The 12,681-nt window shown below is 39.8% G+C and overlaps 1 protein-coding gene across 2 annotated transcripts in view; it reads right to left on the bottom strand.

Annotated features, from left to right (window-relative positions):
• Positions 1 to 359: 359 nt before the first annotated feature.
• Positions 360 to 12,681, bottom strand: part of LOC122651442 (pyridoxal kinase-like) — a 64,818-nt gene continuing 52,496 nt past the window's right edge. For both annotated transcript variants that reach the window (XM_043844825.1, XM_043844827.1), the window contains 3 exons: positions 3,723 to 3,767; positions 3,546 to 3,599; positions 360 to 500 (listed from right to left, as the gene is read on the bottom strand). In XM_043844825.1, the coding sequence (XP_043700760.1) occupies positions 360 to 500; positions 3,546 to 3,599; positions 3,723 to 3,767 (240 nt within the window). The remainder of the gene's footprint in view (positions 501 to 3,545; positions 3,600 to 3,722; positions 3,768 to 12,681) is intronic.

The raw sequence follows: 12,681 nt of genomic DNA, 5'->3' as shown, positions 1-12,681 counted from the left end.
ATTTTTCTTATTTCCATTAATGGGAAAATTTTAATTTTCTTCTTAAAAAAGTAATAATAAGAAAATCCAAAGGCAGTCAAATTATTAACTTATAATAATTAATCACTCATCATTCCCTTTGTTTCCTATAAAAGTTTTGACAAAAAAAAGTCCCAACCTGACATTGATCACTAAGTAATTTTAAACCAGCACTTCTGGTCTCATGACTTAAGGATGATACTTGTTCGAGCTGTCCCGTACAACTTCATGAGAAAAAAGGGGGGGGGGGGGGATGAAGGAGATGAGCACCAGAAATGCATTGATGTGGAGTTCAGGCTTCCCCTCAGATGAGTGAGAAAAAAAACAAAAAAAAAGCTACCTCAATTATATATCTCTGCCTTGTAATTAACTTGTGGACTACGAATATCATCCTGGCTTTGAATTAACCTGATGTCTAAACTGCTTGATTGAGGATCAAATCCTGCGCTTTTGTAATCACTCACTGTCCTTTGCAACAGGGCCTGCAGTAAGTTAGTGATGATTATTAAAGTCTCAATAATGTTAGTTAAATAAAAGATGAGATCACACAGAACAACAATGTGCTATTTATGGGCAAGGGTTAAATAGCCAGCTGTCAAGCAAAGCATGGCCGAATACACTGCATATTGACCAGAATGACACCTGACAGTTTCATTGTCACCCAAAACAGATGTCACCCATGCTTGGTACAAAACTTGGCTGAGAGATTCTTGAATGGTAGAAATATGTAGATTGGGCTCACATATTTTGTGCCTATTTCAAGTAGAAGTCAGACCAAACTAGCAGATTTTCCATCACTTATTGAACTAGCAGATTAATCTTGACCTCGATAGCAAATATCACTCATCACATTGCAGTATTGAGCACAAACAACTGGCAAAGAGAATTATATGGAACCTTGATGTGCAGAAAATAAAGAGGAAAAATGAGTTTAGTAGAAGCAACATCTACTTACCAAAATTATCAAAAAAACAAATCCCTACCTGGCAATATTAACAGTCTACAAGAAACACCAAAGGCATCTTAATTCATAAGAAATCGAACATTGCACCAAACAGGTATCTGACAGTTCCTAATGCAGCTAAGATTTTCAATTGGGCCTAAGAAGACTATTTTGGCCCATGGATGTGTTTTATGGGTGTTGGGATTTTCTTATATTTGGGTTTATTGATGTAATGAGACTCTTTACAAGCCTCTGTTTGGGGTCTTAATTTTGTATATGTGATTAAGTATATTGATAAGATTGATTTGGTGTCTTAATTTTGTATATGGGATTTAAGTATATTGATAAGATTGTGTAGCTTGTTTTATTTTATTTTATAATTGTTCCAGATAGCTATCATTAGAAGTGGGCCGAGTCTGGCCTCAAGTTAGGATTAGGGAGTATTTTATTCTTTCTAAAGGTCTTATTTTATTGGTTTTGGATTATTACTTTAGGAAGTTTAGAATTTAGATTGAATAGAATTCTGGTTAGCAAGAAATCGCTGCTTGATTGTGTAGCCCCTGCACCATCGCAGGGGCCAATGAGAATGCACAGAGGCATCAGCACGGATGGGATTTTTTTTTTCAGGAGAGTCTGGGTGGTAATTTTGTGCGCTCCTGTTTTTGGGCGTAGGAGCCACGCAACCAAGCAGCGTTCTTTTCCCTTGTTCTTCTTTAAAGATTGTAAATCCATTCCCCCATGGAATTATTGAATGGAATACCGTTTTTTTTTTTGACAAGGTCGAGCGTGAGCCTTCCTCCCCCCCTCTATTGAGATCTTCTCTCTCTCTCTCTCTCCCCGCCTCCCTCTTCCCACGATCTCTTCTCTCTCCTCTCTGTTCTCTTTCCTCTGTCTTCCCCCTCTCATGATTCTGTTTTCCTGTTCTCTTTTTTTCCCCCCATCACATTGCGAACTCTCTCCTCTCATACGTGCGGCTTGCAGATCTCTCCTCCTCTTCTTCCTTCTACTTCTTCCCCCCCCCCCTCTTCTCCCCAACAATCAATCTCCCCTTACCCTTCTTGTATTCTCCCTTGTGATATTCTGTTTCTGGCACTGTTGGACAGCTATAAGTACTGGAACCAAGCTTCTCTGCTGTCAGAACTTTCTTTGAAACAGGTTTGTTCTTCATATTCTGTCAAGGCGTTTGCAAGGCTTTCACATTTACATCCTGGGAACTTGTACTGGAACCAAGCTTCTCTGCTGTCAGAACTTTCTTTGAAACAGGTTTGTTCTTCATATTCTGTCAAGGCATTTGCAAGGCTATCACATTTACATCCTGGGAACTTGTTTGCATCTGAGATTCAAACCCTTTGGATTCTCAGTTTGCATTAGTTCTGCCCCAAATGTTAAGGTATTATATGACCATTAATGGTAAGGTTTGCAATGGTATTTGAAAAAACTCAGGGTACCTGCGGGTGCCCACCCGGGTACCACATAAAATTATGAAGCCCCATAAATGTCTGTCGAGGGCTGGCTGGGAGGGTATGGTATTCAAATATTAAAAAGATCAGTTATGGCATTTCTGATACCCCACAAGAGCTTGTCCCATTGCCATCCATTTACCATGATTATATTAGGATTCCCAACCCAAATGAGCCCAAAATAAACGAAACAGAACCAGATCTAAGATCCAGAATTAGAAGAATAAAGGTAAAACAATCCAAGAACAGTTAGGCTCGTCTAGTGGAACTGCTAACTATAGTCTGATCTCTTTTAGTGTTGCTTGTCAGGTGGACCTACCAGTGGCTCTGGGCCCAACAAGCCAATTGACACTCTAACCTAAAATGGGGTCATCATCAATCCTTTTCTAAGATCTCTTGTGGAGTCTTTTTAATTACCATAAAGTGAGCAGCCATTACAGATTTTGCTAGTAAGGGGATCACTTCCCTGATGCCAAAAATGAAGGCAAAGCAGCAAGGATATAGCAGTCACTTTGAAGGGCACATATTCTTTACTATCAGTCCCGCAAAGGGGAGCTAGTGATTCAGTCAAAATTCTGCTACGGTTTTATGAAATTGAAACGTCGTTTTAATAGGAAAAGGAGTAAGAGCAACATGTTCTAAATTTAATGATGAAGGGTGGTGGTTTAAGGCTTGAAGCTCAAAGTTACAAGAGGTTTTAAATATTCAGCAAGCAATCACAAAAAACAGATCAAAGGTTATAGTTTGACTACAACTGAAAATTTTCAAAAGGGATTGAAGTAAAAGATGGGGCTGCTAGGGTACATAAGTTCTCTTAGCTAGCCTTGAAGGTAGCTTGAATTTCTCGAAACCGAGACCTACAAGTTTTGGGCTTTAAGCTCTGGGTATTAGGGTTTGAAGTTTCAAGTGAACCTCACAATTGCTTGAGAATCAATAATAGCAAACCCTGAATAAATAGAGAATTGGAAGGCAGAACAACAGCCACTTAACAGTAAACTATTAGCACTCAAATTGATTCATCATACACTAATGACATATGTATATAAACATATAAAATTCTGAATCCTTTTATGGTCATGTAAGTCAACACTACAAAGTAAAACCAGAAAAAATAGAAGACATACCTGCAAGCTAGATACTGCAAGTTCTGATGCTTTATCAAGGTTGTCTGGATATTTCTGAAAAGCCAAAATAAAATGCAATGAGAATATAAGCTTGCAAACAAGATATTTCACATTTTCAATATTAATGATTAGACTATGGCATGGTCAAGGCTGACAAGAAAATCAGAGAAGCCTTACATTGCTCCATCCCAGTAATAGTGCAGTAATTAGATCCCCTGTTCCCTACAATTATATCAGCAATATCCATCAGTAGAAAAGCACAATACCAACATTTTGCAAAAAAGATGAGCGACAAACATGAGAGATGACTCCTACTCCAATACACTTTTCCTATATATCAAGGAGAACATTAGCAAGTCAAAGTAGAAATACAAACGCATCTCATACATCACTTCAATCGATGGAGATATAAAATAGCAACAAAAATATGAGAAAGGTGATTAAAGTGGCACCCTAGGTGCAATGGCAGTTTCTTCTGTAGCTAATATCTGCCTAGGTGATAAACACAGTCCTTGCCAATTTTTTAGGTGACCACATAGGCTACCATGTAGTCATACAGGCATTTTTTTCCAGGGAAATTTCCAGGCATAAGAAAAGGTAATATTAATTAGTCATATATAAATCACTAAATGTTAAGGTGATTCTTACCCCCAAAAAAAAAAAATTTGTTAAGGGTGATTATACAAATTTGTAGGTTCATAACCTTGCACAGAAAACTATTTAATTTTCTGTTTCACTAATTGATGACTTGAAACCTATTTAATCATTTCATTAAGGCTCCGTTTGTTTCGACGTAAAATGCCTAGAAGTAAAATAAAGTACGGAGATATTTATTATTTTTTTTACTGTTTTTAGGCATAAAATAGTGGATCCCACTGTAGAACTACACACATTTTATTTACTTGTGATGAAACAATATCTATAGTTAAAATAAGTTTTTACTTCCATCTATTTTACATCGAAACAAATGGAGCCTTGGTAAATAGGTGAATTATTATTATTACAAAGGTCTGTTATTTTTTCGAATGTCACAAAGCAGCTTTTTTTCCACTTAGACAGAAGATATGTCTATTTTGACTGTTGGATTGAGAGGACATGGTCTAGATTAGCCACATATCATATTTCAGAGTCTAATTCAATCAAATACCCCCTTTGTATTGGCACACATCCTGTGTATGTCCATGCATGTGTACCAATATCTAGACATGACTATGCACTCTCCCAACTTTAAGCGGGAACGGACAGTTTAGATTAACAAAAATGTAAAAATGAATGGCTCAGATTTATCTTGTAATGTTCGGAAACAATTGTTACATGGAAAATTACCCTAATAAATATTTATTTTTCTAAAACTAAATGACCTCATTAGCAACATCCATAAGCATTTGATCTCAAGGTTATAATGCAAGATATGGATATTGAGGTATGACCATAAATGCATATCATCATCCACGACTATAATAATACAGTTGGAAAACCTGAGTTAGGATTAGAAACATGATGGGAGATTAACAAAGGGAATCGGAGAAGAGAATTTCCCCAACACACACTGAATGATGTGTGGTTGATCTGACATGCCAACAAAATGGAAAAGAGAAGATATTATATAGTAAATGAGGATTTTAATGGAGAGTACTAGGGTTGGTGGAAGAGGGCGGGTCTTGGTGCAACGGTAACGTTGCTCCATTGTGACCAAGTAGTCGTGGGTTCCAGTCTGGAAACAGCCTTTGCAAAAGCAAGGGTAAGGCTGCGTACATTATGAACTTCCCCAGACCCGCAGTGGCGGAAGCCTCGTGCACTGGGTACGCCCTACTAGGTTTGGTGGAGTATGGTGCAAGGGAGATGTGGTTTCAATTTGGGTTGAAGGGGTTAGAATAGGGGGTATGGTCAATTGGGTTTAAAAGGAAACACACCTGTACGTTGTAAAAACCAGAAGTGTAAACAGGGCATAGATAAGGAAATTTGGTTTTATGCCGGGGTTATAAGAAAATCAAAAAGAAAAAGAAAGAAGAACCCAGATTCCAAATGAACAAATTCAAACTCGAAAAGGATCTTTCTGATTCTCGAAGAATGAGGGGAAAAGGGATTGATCGAGAAAGATCTCTTGTTCTAATTAGAAGATCGTGATTGGATCCGCATATGTTTGGTAAAAAGAATAATCTTCTCCGTTGAGAATAATCAAAAAAAAATGGATTGTCTAGGCGTCCAGACGCCTTGGTCACCTAGTTGGTCTTGCCTTATTTTTTACCCTCTCCAATGCCTTAGGTCGCCTGGACACCGTGACAACTATGATAAGAATAGGGTGAATGAGTAGGTGATGAATAATACTTATGAACACTTCACAGTACCATGAAAAAGAATTTGAGTTTATGCTGCTAGATTTTGAAGAAAAATATGGAGATTCAAGCGGGGAGCACTAATAGGAATCTTCGCAAGTTTCAGTAATAAAAATTGACAAAAAGAATTTAGATTAAACTTAGATTGGTAGTACTCCTTGACCCACTACTAAGTGAGTTGATTAGCAAACAATAGTACTGTTGAGAACCGTGGGATTGGAATAATTTCTCTTCATATTAGGGTTTTGTGTATTTTACTAATTTTTCCCTAGTGGACTAGTTTGCCCTTAGGCTGTAATTCTCATTACAAATAAAGTAGACCTCTGTCATTAATGATGAGTAAATTATTCTCCTCACTCTGATTCTGAATTTGGTAGCAGAGTTCAAAACCCTAGAAAATCTTTTTGGTTTTTCACATCACTTTTCATTCCACCGCCTCCGCCACAACTTTGGAGGCTCAGCCTCCTTGTCTAGCATGGTAGACGATCACCAGTTCACCATACCATGCAATCTTGAGTTCTTTCCCTCTCTTGTGCGCCTTGACCAACGCGCCTTCGCCGCACACCTGACCGCCGCGACTCTCAACATACTACACCTCCACCACCGGCCCTCTTCCTTTGGCTGGTGCTGCCGCTGCGCCCTGTCGTTGCGCCGTTCTCCATTGCGACCCCAAGTTGCCATGCCTACACCGCCGGCCCTCCTCTGCCAGTGCTGCCGCCGCGACCTTAGATCGCCGCACCCCTCTTCTACTGGCTCTCTTTGCCCAGGCGCTGCCGGCACGACACACAGGTCGTTGTGCCGTCTTGCTGCGACCCTTGCTCCGGTTTATTTGGTGCTCAGGTAGCTCCCCTATCGTGTTTTACTATGGTGATGATAATGCAAGTGTCACCTCTACGGGTAATACCTCAATGCCCTCTCCTGGACGTACTGGTTCCTCTACTGGGCTTTCTAATACTCTTCAGCCTAGCCCTATCAAGTTAACTGGCCCAAATTATCTCACTTGGTCTCACACCTGCCTTCTCACTCTTCACGGAAACAGCTATGATGGCCTAGTTATAGGAGATACTCTTAAGCCTACCGATCCTAGAACAGCCATCACTTGGTCGTCGAATGATACTTTGGTAATGTCTTTTTTGATCAATTCCATGGATCCTTCGGTTAGCCCAAGTTTTGTTCTCTTCAATTCTACAAAGGACCTATGGGATGTTGTTTGCCAAAATTTATGAAATTTGCCGACAGGTTCGCAATACTTCCTAGAAGGAGCTATCTCTCACTGCCTATTACACTGCCCTGACAACACTTTGGCAGCAATTGGATTTTTATTATCCTGTTCTCATAGTCCACCCTAAGGATGCTGGTACATTCCAAAAGGAGAGAGAGAGAGATGCAACGCGTATATGATTTTTTTACTGGTCTCAACCCAAAGTATGACCAAGTTCGTGTGCAAATTTTAGGGCGTGAGACATTCCCTAGTCTACTTCAGGCTTACAATCTTGTTCAGTCAAAGGAACATCACCGCATTGGTTATGATGCCCTCTACTGTTCCAGTTTGTTCTGCCCTACTCACTACGCCTCCTGCATCTCTTCCTGTGGATTCCTCCAAGGCTCCTGCACGTGAACCTATCAAATGTAACTACTGTGGTCGACCCCGTCATCCACGGGAAAAATGTTGGAAGCTTCATGGGCGTCCCAAGAATGGGCGCAACCCTAAACCAACTAGCACTCGCTCCCAAGCTCACCTAATAGAGATGTCCGACACCAGCCCTGCACCACCTGCCATGACACCTTTCTTTGCTGATCAAATGGCAACTCTCCAAAAACTGGTGACTCAAATGACTACTAGCTCATCTTCTCCTATTTCTAACCTTGCTCAATCAAGTAATTTTCATGTTTCCTCCACGGGTCCTTTCTAGTTACTTGACTCTAGTGCTACTGACCATATGACTAGTGACTTCACAATCTTCCATACCTATTCTCCTTGTTCTGGGCGGGATAAGGTGTGTGTTGCCAATGGGTTTATGTCATCCATCTCCGGTAAAGGTTTAGTTTCTTGTGATTCCCATATTTCTCTTTCAAACGTTTTACATGTTCCCAAATTATGTGCCAATCTTTTATCTATTTATCGTCCCATCGGTGATTTAAATTGTTCTGTTCACTTTTCTCCACCCATTACTTATTTCAGGATCTGGTGACGGGCGCAACGATTGGGTATGGTTGGGTCCATGATGGTTCTATTTCTTGGAATCTCCATCAACTGTTCCGGTGCCCTCTTCTGCTCACACCGTTCGTTCTGAAAGTGCCTTGACAAAGCTCGTTCATTGGCATCGCCACTTGGGCCACCCTTCATTTCATATTTTAAGTTCTATGTTTCCTGATTTAGCTAGGATTTGTGGTTTGGAACAATTAAACTGTGATGTGTGTGAGTTTGCTAAACACACAAGGAATTCTTACCCTATTAGTGATAGTAACAGTGATGTTCCTTTTTCTATTTTGATATTTGGGGTCCCTCTAGGACCGTTGATCGCAATGGATGCCGTTGGTTCATTACTTTCATTGATAATTGTACTTGTCTCACACTCTCACAAGGGTTTATCTTCTCCATCACAAATCTGATGCTTTTTCATGTTCTAAGTCTTTTCATACTATGCTTCGTACTCAATTTAATGCTATTGTTAGGGTGCTTCATAGTGATACTGGTATATATGGACAATGCTTTTCAAGAATATCTCTCTTCCCATGGTATTCTCTCCCAAACTTCTTGTGTAAGAACCCCAGAACAAAATGGCATCCCTGAAAGGAAAAATCACCATCTCTTGGATGTGATCCGGGCTTTAATGTTTACAACTGGTGTTCCAAAAAGGTTTTGGGGAGATACGGTTCTCACTACTGCTTATCTCATTAATAGGGTTCCCGCCAGTGTTCTGAACTTAAAAACTCCTCTCTCTTTCCTTCCGGACCCTACCATTGCCTCTTCCCTTCCTCCCAAAATATTTGGGTGTGTTTACTTTGCACACAATTCATCTCCTTCTCGGTCCAAGTTGGATCCCCGTGCCCTTAGGTGTGCATCTTTCTTGGTTATTCGGCCTCCCAGAAGGGTTACAAATGTTATCACCCTCCTACCTGCCATCTCAGTGTCACCATGAATGTCACCTTTCATGAATCTGAACCATATTTCACGACACCTCTTTAGAGGGAGAGTCTTGAGGAAGAGGTGATATATACTACTGTCCCTATGGTTGTTGAAAATGATTTTCCAGTTGTTTCAAGGGAAATCTCTGGTCAGGGGGAGCCTATTACTGACAGCATTGAAAATACAAGTGCAACTGCTCCCGCTCCCCAAGATCTCAGAACCTACACTTGGACGAAATCCAAAAAGCAGGGTACCTTAAACAATCCACCATTACCCAATGTGGCGCCTCCACCAAATCCGCCTCCACAGTCATGTAATGATCCTCCTACTTATGATAATTTACCTGATTCTACTACTTCTTTACATGATGACTGCCCTATTGCTCTTAGGAAAGGTGTTCGTTCATGTACTCAACATCCCATTTCTCACTTTGTTTCTTATGAATCCTTGTCTCCCTCCTATCGGGCATTTGTTTCCTCCTTGTCTTCTGTGTCTATCTTACAGGATTGGAACGATGCCATTACAGATCCAAAGTGGAAAGCTGCCATGGAAGAAGAAATGCAGGCTTTGGAAAAAAATGGTACCTGGGAGCTTGTTCCTCGCCCTACAGGGAAGAATTTGGTTGGTTGTAAGTGGGTGTTCACAATCAGGCAGAAATCAAATGGCATGATTGAAAGATAACAAGGCTCGTCTGGTTGCAAAGGGATTCACCCAAACCTATGGGATAGACTATCAAGAGACCTTTGCTTTTGTAGCAAAGATGAATTTGGTCCATGCTTTACTCTCTTGTACAACTAATTTGGGCTGGGATCTTCAGCAACTGAATGTCAAAATATGCATTCCTAAATGGAGACCTAAAAGAAGTTTATATGGATCCACCTCCCGGCTTCTCTTTTCCTTCTGTTGTTGACCGTGTTTGCATGTAGAAGAAATCCCTGTATGGTCTCAAGCAATCAAGGTTCGAAAACTCGGGTCTCGATGCCAACTCGGACCCTTGAAAAACCGAGTCGAGTCGAGTCGAGATCTTGCCGAGTTGGTGCACTTTTTTTTTTCTTGACTCGAAGCCTCATCTTGGTGGGTTTTAGACCTAGTTTGGGTCTGAAACTTGGTATTCAGCCTATTTTAGGCCATTTAAACACAATGGCACTATCAGATTTTGCAAAAACAAAGTCCAAATAGGAGTTTTAGTTAGTGGGAAAGCAGGACAGACACTTATGCTAGAAACCAGGACAGACACACTTATTTATGCCTAATATCATTTAAGTAAATGCTTTTGTATTTGTAATTCATTTACTTAAGATATTATTCATAAATACGGAAATACCCCCCTATTTGAATCCAATAAAAATAGTTAAAAAATCAAATTTCAAAAGGAAAAAAAGTCAACCCCCCAGTTCAAGAACAAAAATTGGATTTTCGGCAGTAGGTGCAATTTTCAACTTTCTAATGTTGGGGTTTTTCTCAAATCTAAAAATTCCATAAATCTTATTATGGTAAAACATTGCTAAAAACCAAAAGTGCGGTAAAATATTCATTTGTTCTGATGTCCAAAAAACTATTTTCATTCAGAGGGATTTTGACAGCATTCGCGCACACCGAATTAAGTTTGACCGGTACATAACCCCTTTAATATAAATCAGATTTAAGCAATTCCAAAAGCTTTCCAACAAGTCCAAGATTGCTTAAATCTGATTTATATTGAAGGAGTTATGTACGTCAAACTTAATGCGTGTCGCAATGTCAAAAATCGCTTCCGAATGAAAATAGTTTTTTGGACATCAAAACAAATGAATATTTTACCGCACTTTTGGTTTTTAGCAATGTTTTACCATAATAAGATTTATGAAATTTTTAGATTTGAGAAAAACCCCAGCATTAGAAAGTTGAAAATTGCACCTACCGCCGAAAATCTAGTTTTAGTTCTTGAACTGGGGGGTTGACTTTTTTTCCTTTTGGAATTTGATTTTTTAACTATTTTTATTGGATTCAAATAGGGGGTATTTGCTTATTTATGAATATTATCTTAAGTAAATGAACTCATTTACTTAAATGATATTAGGCATAAATAAGTGTTTGTCTTGTCTGTCTTGGTTCCTGGCATAGATAAGTGTCTGTATACCAAGAATTTCCAGCAAGATCTCGAGATCTGGCACTCATATAAAAGACCTAGATGGGCATTTTCCTATGTCAAACCGAGATCTCGGCGAGATATTGATATTTTGAGACTAGTAGGCAGTCTCGTCTCGGGATTTCGAAAAATCGAGAAACTCGGCGAGATCTCACGAGTTCTTGAACTATGCAAGCAATCGCTCAGGGCGTGGTTTGGCCGGTTCCTAAAGGCTATGCAGAAATTTGGGTACAAACAAAGTCAAGCTGATCACACCTTGTTCATGAAAAGGAGTGATTTTCAGGTCACTGTTCTTATCGTCTATGTTGATGATATTGTCATAACTGGGAATAGTAATACTGAGATCTCCCATTTAAAGACCCTACTTGCTAAGGAGTTTGAAATTTGGGTTCTCTTCGAAACTTCCTGGGGATCGAAGTTGCAAGGTCAGACAAGGGCATTTTGATGTAAACTGGCTGTCTAAAACCAGCCGCATGTGTAGGGATTCTTCCCTACACCAGCATGAGTAGTCATTGGGTAGGTGTAGGGAAATCCCTACACTAGTAGTTAAAATCGTGGACTGAGTTAGGATTTTTAATTTGTTGTTTTTTTTTTTTAGTCAAGTTTGTATTTGAATTGTAATTCTAACAAGGATTCCTAGTGCAAGTTTGAATCCTAGTTAGTATTCCTATTTCCGTTATGAGTCCTAATTAAGTTTTGAGTCATAGTTAGAGTTTGAGTTCTGTCCAGCCATAAGGCTATATATATGTAAGAGCTCTTGAGAGCCTCCCACGATTTATGAATAAGAAAATTTGCTTTTATGCATTCACTGTTCTGAGATAGGCTGTGAAGGTGAGGCTGAGATAGCCTTCATTGTCTCTCTCATTCGAATACACTCAAGCTTGTTCAAGTTCTGCTACAGCCGAGTATTGAAGCCTTCAAGTACAATTGCTGGAATTTGTTGCTAGTCCCAGGATCCTTCATTCAGCAAGTAAGTAAACATCCCGAAACCCCAAACCCTTCTTCTTCTAATCCTCCAAACCTAACCCTAACATCTGCCCCATATCCGAACTCCATTCTCCATACCCTAAAACCTGCCCAGCCCAAACCACTTATCAAAATCCCATCTTTCCAGATTCGATCTTCTTCCCACACCCTAAGGGAAACTTGATTCTGGTTCCAACACTAGGTGATCACTCTAAACCCTAGTTTCTCCTACATTCTATTTTCCCAAAACCCAGAAGCCCCAAACCCTAATTTAAAAATCAGATATTGTTTACACACCCAACCTCCATAAAACATCTCAGGACCTTCATTGGAAGACTTCCCTTTACCAACTTAACCTAACCCTACCTTCAAACCCTAGATCAGCCCTAACCCTAATTTCAGAATTTCACCTATTTTAACCTAGCTGATTCCTCCAACCCTTAGCAGATCCTGGTCATTGGTTCTAGTTGGTATCCCAGCCATCTAGGATTACATTACATTTTCGTACCAGACCAGATATAACTTATCTCATACCAGACCAATTATTGCTTATGTTCTGGGCATTGTTAGTAGATT

The sequence above is a fragment of the Telopea speciosissima genome, chromosome 2 (genome assembly GCF_018873765.1).
Source record: "Telopea speciosissima isolate NSW1024214 ecotype Mountain lineage chromosome 2, Tspe_v1, whole genome shotgun sequence".
Classification (NCBI taxonomy): Eukaryota; Viridiplantae; Streptophyta; class Magnoliopsida; order Proteales; family Proteaceae; genus Telopea; species Telopea speciosissima.
Note: the sequence above shows the minus strand (reverse complement) of the source record. Positions and strands in the feature narration are given on the sequence as shown.